Source organism: Eubalaena glacialis, chromosome 12 (assembly GCF_028564815.1).
Source record: "Eubalaena glacialis isolate mEubGla1 chromosome 12, mEubGla1.1.hap2.+ XY, whole genome shotgun sequence".
In the NCBI taxonomy this organism is placed as follows: Eukaryota; Metazoa; Chordata; class Mammalia; order Artiodactyla; family Balaenidae; genus Eubalaena; species Eubalaena glacialis.
Window position 1 is genome coordinate 50,920,446 of NC_083727.1, and position 14,048 is coordinate 50,934,493.

Sequence of the window (14,048 nt, forward strand, 5' to 3'; positions counted from 1 at the left end):
GGGGATGTCCCGGCCGGGGTGGGCTGTCTCTGGATGGATCTCAGCGTGCAGAGGGCGAGGGCCGGTCCAGGCGGGAGTTCCACTTCGAGAAGGGCTACCTTTAAAGGGAGATCCGAGCGAAGGAATCGTTCAGAACCTTGTTGGGAATAAAGGTGATTCCTACCTCTACATTAACACACATTTTATCCCACATTAATTTTTAACTGAAATTACAGATTTTAAAACTTTGTGAAAAAAATGTTACCATTATAACTAGCTGATTTTTTTTACAAACTCCTTTCCCAAGTGATTTTTGAAAACTATTCATTCGGGGAGGGTTTTTGTTGTTGTTGTTTTCTTTAAAGTTTCTATAGCAGTCACTGCATTCCAATCGAATTAGGTGCTTACGGGATTTCTTAACAAATGACCCACAAGTGCTTTGGAGAATACAGACATTTCTTTGTAAACATGCAGAACAATGTAAAACGAAAAACACTTTAAGTAACTGTAAGAATTAGGCCAGGTCAGTAATGCCACAGCATTCCTAAAACCCGAATGCAGCAGAAATGTAGAAGTGTATAAAACGTTGAAATGTAAAATTCAGCACTTCTTTGGGGTTTGCTCCAGAAATGCTGTTAAGATTATGCCAAGCTGCTCTCCTTCAAAGCCCCACTAGACTCCAGGACAATGCCTTATTCATGTCTGTATCTCCCTAAGTACCCAGCTGGATACTTGACACAAAATGTTCCCAAATAGAAGAAATCTTAAGAAATTCCTAACTTCTTACCTGCTCCAAGTTCACAGAGTTAGTTTGAATTTAAATCAAGTCAGGAAATAGTGACTAATCTGTGAAATAGGTAAAGTTTACATCAAGATGAAGAGAACAAGTGATAAGAAGTCTGTGAAAATGATACATGGATCATTAAAAGAAGTAGAAATTATGGACTGTGTTAGCTGGGCTGATAGGATCAGCAAAGTTATATGGCCCAAATTGTACATAATAAGTGTGAGGGATTTTTTTTCTCTTGTTTTTCTTAGCTCCTTTTCTGAAGGCACATGTTTTCTCCACACTGTAGAGAAGATGTTGGCAAATTTTTTTTCTGTAAAGTCCACATATAAAATTATTAGGCCTTTGGAGCATAGCTTCTCAGTCATGACTACTCAACTCTGTCCTTGTGCAAAAGCAGCCACAGACAGTATGTAAATGAATGGTGGTTTTCCAATAAAACTTTTATTATGGACACTGCAGTTGGACTTGCATATAATTTCACAGGACATGAAATGATTCTCCTTGTGATTCTTTTTCAACTGTTTAAAAATCTAAAAATTATTCTTAGTTCTCAAGTCTTACCAAAACAGGCAGTGGGCCAGCTTTGACCTGCTGGGCACAGTTTGCCAACCCCTGTTGCAGAGGACACTAAGTCAAGAAAACAACGTCTTTATTATATTAATAATGTTAATTTTCACTTTCTTAAATTTTGCCTACTGTAGCTCTATTTGAATATGAAAATATATGAATGTAAATTCAGTTAGTTCTATGTTAATAAAGGATCCTTGAATATATTTCCAACATGATCACTTGTGAGCAATCCCTGATGCCTAATTAACTGAAAGATTTAGATTTATAAAGAGTATTACATAATGTAGTCCATTCTGGAACAAATTATGAAGAAAGCATGATTAAGTATGCTTAATTTGAAAACTATCGGGCTTACTAGTTATTCCAGATGGTCCCTCAGAAACAGCAGTCATCCTGCACGACTGCCTCAGACAGAGCACAGACACTGGAATTGAGAAAAAGGACACATCAGCTGTTGGGTGGGTACAGCAGACTAAGAAGGAAATGGCCAGATTGCTGTTGCCCTCTTCTGGTCCCAAGGCAGGGTACACTCACATCCTGGCTTTCTCCCCCTTGGACTATCCACCCTTGATGAAGCATGCCAAGCCAGTGTCCCCTTAGACCACAACAGAAGTGGCCAGATGACACTTTTCCCTGTTGGTCCATTTACTTCTCAGACCTGCTCAGAAAGGTGATGCCTAACTGTTACTGCCTCAACTGCCTTCCCTTGCTTTAGGAGGAGGCAAAGTGTAACATAACAGGAACCAAAACTTTTTTTTTTGACAGATGTTGTTAACCAGTAAGAATTTTCTCTGATTCATACAGACAAAACAAAATACATTAAGTCAATACATGCTCAATGTCTAGACCAAAACACATTTAATATTTACTTCTCTTTTTCCCAAGGGGTATAACCACAACAATATCCTTTTGGTCATTCTTCATATGTCAGTGAATTAAAGCAATAACATTTCTTTTAGTTAAAAGTATCCATAGATCCACTGAGGTTTAGTAAGAGTTTAATTTAGGGAAAAACTGGTCCTAAAAGAACATGGCAGGTCACGAAACTATTGGCATAAACTCACTCGTACATTTGTTTATGCAGTTGCTATGTGTGGATGGTCCACTATGTACCAAATATTGAGGCCAGTGGGAAACTAAGGCATAGTCTTTGCCCTCAAGGAGCTTATTCTCTTCAGATGAGAGACCAATTAGTATGGCCTGGGGAGGGACTTACTGGAGGTAAGCACAGGGGCCTCTGGGAGCTGGCAAGGGGCATCTAAGCCAGACTGTGGCTTGGGTGTATGTTGCATAAAACTTCCTGAAGACCCCATAAAAATTGGGCGGAATGATTTCTACTTTAAAAGAGAACTTACTCTAAAATAATTATTCTATTTTGAAACTTAGAGTCTGAAGAGTAATTATCCATCCAAATTTGAAGACCCTATAATAGTTCCTGTTCAAGAATTTGCATGGGATCAATATCTACAGGAGAAAAAAAGGGTAAAGGATATTTGGGGTGTGGGAAATGAGCCAAGTTTTGCCTGATTTATTTACATATGCATTGGTTTGGAAAAACTGAAGCAGTAATTTTGATACAACTAGATTTTATTTCTCTAAATTATGCACTTTTCCTAAATTATTTCAGTCATTTTACCAAGCTGATTTTAAGAAAGAGTCAAACATTTACAGAATTTTCTTTTGGAAAGCATATGATAAAGGTAAGTTTTAAACTCTCAGTGCTGCTATTTACTCCTGCCCCTCTTTCCCGGCATATCACTTACTCATACTTCCTGTGACACTCGCGCACTCAGGTTACTGTGGTCTGGCACTCCTTTTGGCCCTAACTCTGGAAGGTTTCAGTGGTGTCCAGCACAGATATAGCAGGGGAGCATGTAGAGTTGCCTAGGGGAGCTCTGATGGTAGGCGCCAACTTCCCACAGGGTAGCCGTGTCCTAATGGAAGCTTCCTTCTCTGCATTCTCCCCCCTAACAGTACCCTTGGAGAACTCCAGACCCTAAGGCTGGCAGAGCTTATCCAGGGATGGCAGATTGGTTTCCTCTTGGGTGCCATCCCTGATTAACTGGTAGTGCTGCCTGGAACATGTGGCATCCTGGCTCAGATACAGCTCATGTTGGGGGGCAGGCTAGAATGGGTACGCCTCCTGCTTGTCACCCTTGGCCCAGTCCTGTAGAGTCCCAGTCCTGGCTTCCCTGCCCAACCCCATCTCTCAGTGGCTGATGAGATCCCATTTCCCCTGACCAGAGCAGTTTTGATTGTCCTGTGCTAGATTGCACAAGGATGTCCTGTGATTTATCATGCAGATAGTGTGGCTTTACTTCACTCTCTGCTCAGTCACATGAACGGTGCAAGACTGAGTCAAGAATACCATATGTTAAGTCTCATACCATTTTCACAGCCACAGTACATTTTCATTATATAATTCAAACAGAACCATAACAAACACTTACCTATGGTGCTTATTATATGCCAGGCACTATTCTAATGACTTCTATAAATATTAACTCTAATCATTACAACAACTAGGGTGACCAGTGGTCCTGGTTTGCCTGGATCTGAGGGGTTTGCTGGAATGCACGAATTTCAGTGCTAAAGCTGGGACAGTCCTAGGCGAACCCAGACAGTTGGGCACCCTAACGTAAAACAGTATGTTTTTCTTAATTTTTATCACCAAACTTCCTAAACTGCCTATCGTATCGTGCTCTCCACCTACAGGAGAGCCATGATTTCACGCTTCGTGGTTTGCACCCATTCCTCTTCCGTATTCCCACCATACTCTGAAAGACTGGTGTGGATTCCATTCTCCAGTTTCTGACCCTTGTCAGCCTGGGTTGCTAACCTTGAGCTGTTTTGTGTTCTCTTCCTTCTGCTTTTCTCATGGGGCCTGAATGAGGCTTCCTAGGTCATCAATGCTGCTTCTTCCCACATATCCTTAACTTCTGTCTTTCCTTTCTTCCCTCCTCCTCCCTCATCTCCTGGATACTTGCCACCTTAACCTCTTCTTCCTCTTCAGGCCAGCTTTTTGTTCTCCTTTCACATAAGCATTATCTTATGTTATACATAGTGCTTCTTAGCACATTTGAGGTTAGTCTGCACTGGCCTCACTGCTTCAGTATAATGTAATGCCAACCATGAGGGATGGCTTCAGAGCCTTTGGGAAGGCCCTTTTTCCCCCTCCAAAAAAAGGCAACATCATACATCTTAGTGCTGGAAAGCCCTAGAAAACATCGGGTCCAGCCTGCTATCTTGAGGCAGGCGATGAGGGCTCCTCATGTATAGAAGACACCCAGACAAGGCACGTAACCTTCAGCCTCCGAGTAAACTGTACCTGCTACTGCATTTCTCCTACCAGGCTAGCTAAAATATCCACAATTAAACTTTCCCTCCCCTTTTTAAAGTTTTGTGTCCCGTAAAATGTGAGAACCCTGATGAATTTCAACATTCCAGGGAGTACTGACCCATAGGCTCAGCGATTGACAGTTCAGCATGAACAAGTTTAGGAAGTGAGGAATCTGAAGCGAGCTCCTCCTGAGAGAAGAGCCGGGAATGGAGCACGCTGGCAGCTGAAGGCAAACCGTTCCCCAAACCGGCGTTTCTCCAAGTGCGGTCTCCAGACCAGCCAAAGCAGCAGCGTCCCATGGGATGTTGTTAGAAATGCAGATTCTCAGGCCCCATCCCAGAATCAGAAACTTGGGGTGGGGCTCAGGAATCTGTAATTCTGACTGCCCACTAAAATTGGAGAACAGCTGTCCCAGATGATGCATGGCTTTGCCAGGACTGGCACCAGGTAATAATAAACCAGATCTACTCAGAGGCCACATTACTCAGTGGCCACACACTGAGGTTTAGGAGGTTGGCTGGCAGTGCTGTATGGATGAAAACACCAATGCACTTCATTCTGAGGGGCTTAGGGCTTAAAAGTGTTAAGGAGGGACTTCCCTGGTGGTCCAGTGGTTAAGACTCCGCACTTCCACTGCAGGGGGTGCAGGTTTGATCCCTGGTCGGGGAACTAAGATCCCGCATGCTGCGCAGCCAAAAAATAAATAAATTACTTGAGTTAAAAAAAAAAAAAAATTGTAATGGAAGAGGTGAGTTCTCTTCCTCACGGCCCCTGGCGTGCCCCGCAAACTGCTCCTGGCCCTCAGGAGGCATTTCCTCACCTGGTCTGATTTCCCTCCATCAAAAAAGCGTTCTTTCCATCCTTCCCATTGAAAACCATGTCTTATTTAGGACCCCTAACCAACTATGCATACAGTAAAATGTGCTTCAGAAATGAAGCTAAAAGACTGCATTTTGTTTTCAAATTAATATAACAAGTATGCTATGCACACAGACTTTTATTACCAGATTACCATCTATTTTCTAAGATCGTACCATTTTAAAGATCACTGTTAGGTCATTCTTTGATTTCAACACCGTCAGAGTCTTGAAAATGTTCTTAAATTCCCTTTGAGAGCAAAATTCTGAAAGAGGGCAAAAAATATATTTTTTAAAGATTCAGCCCTAGGGTTGATTCAAGCTCTGGCTTGTGGGTTTAGCTAGGTTCCCCCCCATCCCTACCCCCACCCCCCTTTACATTTTTTTGGTCCTTTTCCTTTACAGGAACTTAAGAATGAAATCTGGGAATATTCTTCCTATGTGATGTGTTTTATTAACGATCAGCTCCTGGGTGATGCACTTGATCTTCAGAAATGGGCCCACAAAGTGTGGGATATAGTTGATTTTAAGCCTCCTGCACTTTATGAAGCACTTACTACGGATTATTCTGCCAAATTCTTAAGAGACACGAAGGCAAGTTGCACTAACTTTTTAAAGGAAAATAGTGGAATCTTTGAGCATTTACATTGATTGACCATTAATTACTGATAACCTAGCAAAGGGAATATAAAAGAGTAAGAGACTAGGTTAAGTTCTCAATGACCTTATGATCCAGTTGCAAAGGATTCATGGCAGGGTTTGGCTTGGTGGTGTGTAAAGCAAGCCTATCTCACAGCAGGCAGATGGCACCGGGAGAAGATCATCCCTGTTCAAACATTCCTACTCCCCGCTAGAAGCTTATATACATTAATTGCCATCTATTTAAAAATATTAAGACCTTCCCCCTCAGAGAAGGTCAAGCCTATCCTTCATTCACCTTTAGCATGAAATATTTTAATTAATACTTTCTAACACCTAAGTGACAGCTACTGCACTAGAGAATGGCAAGTTTGAGAAGGTGACGTTTTAAAGCATGACACATAGTTGGCAAGAGCAGGACTAGACAAGCTATGGCATTGGGGAGGTTTCCAACGGCAGAGGACAGTTAGGAAGTGTGAGGTCCAGAGAGCAAGAGACAGCCATCAGGGTGGAATGGCAATAGAGGTAAAAGTATGTAATTTTGCTCAGAAACCTTGTAGCCAACAGCTACCACATGCTGAAAATTATTTCATGCCCATGGTGGCCTGTGCCTACATAAAGACCCAGTGCTAGGATCTGAGTTGTGCAAAGGCAAAGACCTTGTCTCGTTCACCCTTGTTCAACCACTGCCTTGAACAGAATCTGAAACATTGGAGGTGCTCAGTGAATATTTTGTTGAATAAACAATGCACTTGGAAAATGCTTGAAACTCTAGGGTGTGGGGAGGAAGTTAACATTCATAGCAGTTCATTCCCAAAGGGACAGGAGTCTAGAAGTACATGGTGTACTCTGAGAATGGCAGGGGACAGCAGGGAGGCCAGAATTAGTGGGAAATGACACTGGGAAAATGAGAATCAGTCAGGATTCTTGGTGCCAACAGTACCAAGCTGTTCTCATTAACTTGAGGAGAAAAAGTATGTATTAAAAGGATGTTGGTAACCTCACAATTGACAGGAAAGCTGGAGAACCAGCTTTGGAAAGCAGGCAGGAACCAAGGGAGACCTGGCAGCAGGAAAACATGGCCAGAGTCACGCCCCAGGAATGTGCAGCCAGGATGCTGCCATGGGTGCCCAATGGCCCTAATGCTGCCTTCACCGAGCATAACTTCTCAGCTCTCCTTGGGTCTTTGTCACTTCCTAGACATCTAAGGCCCCGGGCAGGAGCACCTGACTTGTCGAGCTCAGGTTATATGCCCACACCCTGGCTCACACACAGTGGGGAAAGAGAGGAGGTTCTCCAGAGGCTGGTGCAACCTTGTGAGGAGTTTCTCAAATAGGAAAGGTGCTTAGATGTTTAAAAAAACCAAAAACCAAACAAACCCCAAAACCAGATCCACTAGAGAAAGGTTGAACTTACTGTCCACTCTTAACCAGTTAGTTAGATTTCATCCAGAAGGAAGCAAGCCAACAGAGCTTTTCATCAAGAGTATGACATCATCTTCTTTGGTGTTTCGGAAAAAATTTCAGGGCTGTGACCAAACAGGGTACAGTGGGGAAAGCTTGGTGGCAGGGCGGCCATTTGGAAATCTGCTATAGTAGTGTGAGCTAGAAATAATGACAGCCTGAATTAATTAGTGGCAGTAAGGAGAGAGGACCCAGATTCCGGAGAAAATCCTTGGATTTTTTGCACAGAGGCTAGATTTTTCGTGCTGAGTAAAACCCAGGGACTTGTTTACTTCTGGTTTGGAACGATATAGCAGACAATTAGGTTTGGCTGCTAGGTGACATTATCTTGTGTCACAGTCACTTACTCTCTTTTCATTAGAATTTTTAGAATTATCAACTCTTGACAACCACATAAAGATAATATATCGATGCCCAGGGAAGTTTAATGATGTCTGAATGGACTCACTCACTTCAGAAATCAATTATGACTTGTAATATGTCCTTTTTCCTCCTAAACCTATGAAGTTTACTATATTATACCTCTTATTCTAAAGTTATAATATTCTTTTATAATTAAGAACTTGTAGTACAGAAGCTTAGAGGCACAAACAAATTAATTATAATAAGTATGGATGTAATACTTCATTCCTGGATGCCAGATATTACAATACTATTTCAGTCTTTTAATTAAAAAAAAAAAAAGCTTAGAGCGACATAAAATAATGATAGTGATACAACTAAAAGTGATTTCATTTATGCCTCCTAGATTCTTTCATTATGCCTCCTAGATTCTTATGTACTTGTTAAATCAGGCAGCATTTTTATATATGAGAATGGTGCCTAAGAGTTGAAATGTATTCCATTAGATGTGTTCTGCTCCCTAAATGAATGCTACTGTGATGGAGAACAGTGTTTTCACTTTGGATGCCTCTTTGTAGGGCTAGACAAGGGCTCACAAATGTTAGCTGTCTCTACCAGAAAGGATGTCAATTGAAAACAAGAGCTGGGGGCATCTGGGAGTATGAGGTCATGAATGAAATAACTCAAAAGCACAGCATCCTCTCTTTCCTACCCCTGGTATGGTATCTCCTATTCATATAGTGGCCTTATTTTCCTGCTCAGAAAGACTATGGCCTGGCTCTGCTCAGCTAATCTGTGCAGTCTCTGAAAATCCAGAACACACAGTAACCAAATCCATGGGCTCATGTTGGATCTTTTCCCAGAATTACTCAGGAAAGAAAAGAATTCCCAGTCTGCTGCTTTTTCCAGAGGGAATGACCAGTGTTCCTTTCCACACCCAGTTTGTGATGCAGTGGATATCTAGGCCATGTGCTGTCAGTCTTGTGTGATAGGTTAATGTGATTCAGAGCTTTACCACTTAAGGGTTTTAAAAAGCATGTTATTTAGGTAGTAAAATTTTGGTATAATGAAACAAAGATCCTTAAGTCATTCTTTTAATTTTGCTGTTACATTATCTACTGTTAATGCTGTCAATCATCTTATCACTGAAAACACTATTCTATTATATTTTTGGTCATTTCTAAAACCTTCTGCTAAAACACTGACCTGTATTACCTTCTTCTCTCTAATTTTAATAGCATAATTTTGTGTTCTTGGACATTTCTATTGATTTTTATCCAATTGGAAGATTGATTTTTGAGGTAAGAGGTTTTTGGTTGTTGTTTTTTAATAAGTTGGGGGGAGTGAGAATCTCTGTCAAAATGTTAAGTTTTTAATCTTTGAACCTTTTATCTTTATTTTTAGCTATATTGTGATACATGTCCCAAAACATGTAAAAATTTTCAGATCCTGTGCACAGGAAAAGCAGGGTTTTCCCAAAGTGGCATCAGGCTACATTACACAGGTTCCATTTTTCATCGAGTGGTACGGAATGGTTGGATACAAGGAGGAGGTGAGTTTAAAAGCTTAAATACAACTTAGTTGCAACATTAAATCAAAATGTCCAAACTTTTGTTTATCTGCCTTTGTGAAATTCATATAGAATTAGATATATTTAATATTAGATGTTATATATATATATTTAAAGGATGTTTTATATGGCCAAATGATGAATTAAGATAGTCATACTCTTTTAAAAAATTCCCTATTAAACTAAACAAATCTAAAGTGTGTTACCAGGAATATTCCAGGTTAAAAAGTAATACAAGAGAGTAGGATAGAGCAGAAGCAAGAAGAACTACAATCCTGCAGCCTGTGGAACGAAAACCACATTCACAGAAAGACAGACAAGATGAAAAGGCAGAGGACTATGTACCAGATGAAGGAACAAGATAAAACACCAGAAAAACAACTAAATGAAGTGAAGATAGGCAACCTTCCAGAAAAAGAATTCAGAATAATGATAGTGAAGATGATCCAGGACCTCAGAAAAAGAATGGAGGCAAAGATCGAGAAGTTGAAAGAAATGTTTAACAAAGACCTAGAAGAATTAAAGAACAAACAAACAGAGATGAACAATACAGTAACTGAAATGAAAAAATATACTAGAAGGAATCAATAGCAGAATAACTGAGGCAGAAGAACGGATAAGTGACCTGGAAGACGGAATGGTGGAATTCACTGCCATGGAACAGAATAAAGAAAAAAGAATGAAAAGAAATGAAGACCAAGAGACCTCTGGGACAACATTAAACACAACAACATTCACATTATAGGGGTCCCAGAAGGAGAAGAGAGAGAGAAAGGACCTGAGAAAATATGGGAAGAGATTATAGTCGAAAACTTCACTAACATGGGAAAGGAAATAGCCACCCAAGTCCAGGAAGTACAGAGAGTCCCAGGCAGGATAAACCCAAGGAGGAACATGCCGAGACACATAGTAATCAAATTGACAAAAATTAAAGACAAAGAAAAATTATTAAAAGCAACAAGGGTAAAACGACAACATACAAGGGAACTCCCATAAGGTTAACAGCTGATTTCTCAGCAGAAACTCTACGAGCCAGAAGGGAGTGGCATGGTATATTTAAAGTGATGAAAGGGAAGAACCTACAACAAGATTACTCTACATGGCAAAAATCTCATTCAGATTTGATGGAGAAATCAAAAGCTTTACAGACAAGCAAAAGTTAAGAGAATTCAGTACCACCAAACCAGCTCTACAACAAATGCTAAAGGAACTTCTCTAAGTAGGAAACACAAGAGAAGAAAAGGATCTACAAAAACAAACCCAAAACAATTAAGAAAACGGTAATAGGAACATACATATTGATAATTTTCTTAAATGTGAATGGATTAAATGCTCCAACCAAAAGACACAGGCTTGCTGAATGGATACAAAAACAAGACCTGTATATATGCTGTTTACAAGAGACCCACTTCAGACCTAGGGACATATACAGATTGAAAGTGAGGGGATGGAAAAAGATATTCCATGCAAGTGGAAATCAAAAGAAAGCTGGAGTAGTAATGGAGTAGCAATACTCATATCAGATAAAATACACTTTAAAATAAAGAATGTTACAAGAGACAAGGAAGAACACTACATAATGATCAAGGGATCAATCCAAGAAGAAGATACAACAATTATAAATATATATGCACCCAACATAGGAGCACCTCAATATATAAGGCAAATGCTAACAGCTTTAAAAGAGGAAATTGACGGTAAAACAGTAATAGTGGGGGACTTTAACACCTCACTTACACCAATGGACAGATCATCCAGACAGAAAATTAATAAGGAAACACAAGCTTTAAATGACACAATACACCAGATAGATTTAATTGATATTTATAGGACATTCCATCCAAAAACAGCAGATTACGCTTTCTTCTCAAGTGCACATGGAACATTCTCCAGGATAGATCACATCTTGGGTCACAAATCAAGCTTTGGTAAATTTAAGAAAACTGAGATCATATCAAGCATCTTTTCCAACCACAACGCTATGAGATTAGAAATCAATTACAGGGAAAAAAATGTAAAAAACACAAACACATGGAGGCTAAACAATATGTTACTAAATAACCAAGAGATCACTGAAGAAATCAAAGAGGAAATCAAAAAATACCTAGAGACAAATGACAATGAAAACGTGATGATCCAAAACCTATGGGATGCAGCAAAAGCAGTTCTAAGAGGGAAGTTTATAGCGATGCAATCCTACCTCAAGAAACAAGAAAAATCTCAAATAAACAATCTAACCTTACACCTAAAGGAACTAGAGAAAGAACAACAAACAAAACCCAAAGTTAGTAGAAGGAAAGAAATCATAAAGATCAGAGCAGAAATAAATGAAATAGAAACAAAGAAAACAATAGCAAAGATCAATAAAACTAAAAGCTGGTTGAGAAGATAAACAAAATTGATAAACCTTTAGCCAGACTCATCAAGAAAAAGAGGGAGAGGACTCAAATCAATAAAATTAGAAATGAAAAAGGAGAAGTTACCACAGACACCGCAGAAATTCAAAGCATCCTAAGAGACTACTACAAGCAACTACTCCAAGCCAATAAAATGGACAACCTGGAAGGAATGGACAAATTCTTAGAAAAGTATAACCTTCCAAGACTGAACCAGGAAGAAATAGAAAATATGAACAGACCAATCACAAGTAATTAAATTGAAACTGTGATTAAAAATCTTCCAACAAACAAAAGTCCAGGACCAGATGGCATCACAGGTGAGTTCTATCAAACATTTAGAGAAGAGCTAACACCCATCCTTCTCAAACTCTTCCAAAAAACTGCAGAGGAAGGAACACTCCCAAACTCATTCTACGAGGCCACCATCACCCTGATACCAAAACCAAAGATACTACAAAAAAAGAAAATTACAGACTAATATCACTGATAAATACAGATGCAAAACTCCTCAGCAAAATACTAGCAAACAGAATCCAACAACACATTAAAAGGATCATACACCATGATCAAGTGGGATTTATCTCAGGGATGCAAGGATTCTTCAATATAGGCAAATCAATCAATGTAATACACCATATTAACAAATTGAAGAATAAAAACCATATGATCATCTCAATAGATGCAGAAAAAGCTTCTGACAAAATTAAACACCCATTTATGATAAAAACTCTCCAGAAAGTGGGCATAGAGGGAACCTACTTCAACATAATAAAGGCCATATACGACAAACCCACAGCAAACATCATTCTCAATGTTGAAAAACTGAAAACATTTCCTCTAAGATCAGGAACGAGACAAGGATGTCCACTCTCACCACTATTATTCAACATAGTTTTGGAAGTCCAGCCACGGCAATCAGAGAAGAAAAAGAAATAAAAGGAATACAAATTGGAAAAGAAGAAGTAAAGCTGTCACTGTTTGCAGATGACAGGATACTATACATAGAGAATCCTAAAGATGCCACCAGAAAACTACTAGAGCTATTCAGTGAATTTGGTAAATTTGCAGGATACAAAATTAATGCATAGAAATCTCTTGCATTCCTATACACTAACAACAAAAGATCAGAAAGAGAAATTGAGGAAACAATCCCATTCACCATTGCAACAAAAAGAATAAAATACCTAGGAATAAACCTACCTAAGGAGGTAAAAGACCTGTACTCAGAAAACTATAAGACACTAATGAAAGAAATCAAAGATGACACAAACAGATGGAGAGATATACCATGCTCTTGGATTGGAAGAATCAATATTGTGAAAACGACTATACTACCCAAAGCAATCTACAGATTCACTGCAATCCCTGTCAAATTACCAATGGCATTTTTTACAGAACTAGAACAAAAAATCTTAAAATCTGCATGGAAACACAGAAGACCCCAAATAGCCAAAGCAATCTTGAGGAAAAATAACGGAGCTGGAAGGATCAGACTCCCTGACTTCAGACTATACTACAAAGCTACAGTAATCAAGATAATATGGTACTGGCACAAAAACAGAAATATAGTTCAATGGAACAGGATAGAAAGCCCAGAGATAAACCCACACACCTATGGTCAACTAATCTATGACAAAGGAGGCAAGGATATACAATGGAGAAAAGACAGTCTCTTCAGTAAGTGGTGCTGGGAAAACTGGACAGCTACATGTAAAAGAATGAAATTAGAACACTCCCTAACACCATACACAAAAATAAACTCCAAATGGATTACAGACTGAAATGTAAGACCGGACACTACAAAACTCTTAGAGGAAAACATAGGAAGAACACTGTTTGACATAAATCACAGCAAGATCTTTTTTGACCCACCTCCTAGAGTAATGGAAATAAAAACAAAAATAAACAAGTGGGACCTAATGAAACTTCAAAGCTTCTGCACAGCAAAGGAAACCATAAACAAGATGAAAAGACAACCCTCAGAATGGGAGAAAATATTTGCAAATGAATCAACGGACAAAGGATTAATCTCCAAAATATATAAACAGCTCATGCAGCTCAATATTAAAAAGACAAACAACCCAGTCAAAAAATGGGCA

General features: G+C 39.4%; 1 protein-coding gene across 3 annotated transcripts in view; it reads left to right on the forward strand.

Moving 5' to 3' along the window:
- Positions 1-14,048, forward strand: part of PPIL6 (peptidylprolyl isomerase like 6) — a 35,856-nt gene that overhangs the window by 199 nt on the left and 21,609 nt on the right. For 2 of the 3 annotated variants that reach the window (XM_061207090.1, XM_061207091.1), the window contains exons 2-5: positions 2,726-2,821; positions 5,942-6,130; positions 9,219-9,281; positions 9,385-9,532. In XM_061207090.1, the coding sequence (XP_061063073.1) occupies positions 2,726-2,821; positions 5,942-6,130; positions 9,219-9,281; positions 9,385-9,532 (496 nt within the window). The remainder of the gene's footprint in view (positions 1-2,725; positions 2,822-5,941; positions 6,131-9,218; positions 9,282-9,384; positions 9,533-14,048) is intronic. The other variant, XM_061207092.1, reaches the window with a different exon arrangement.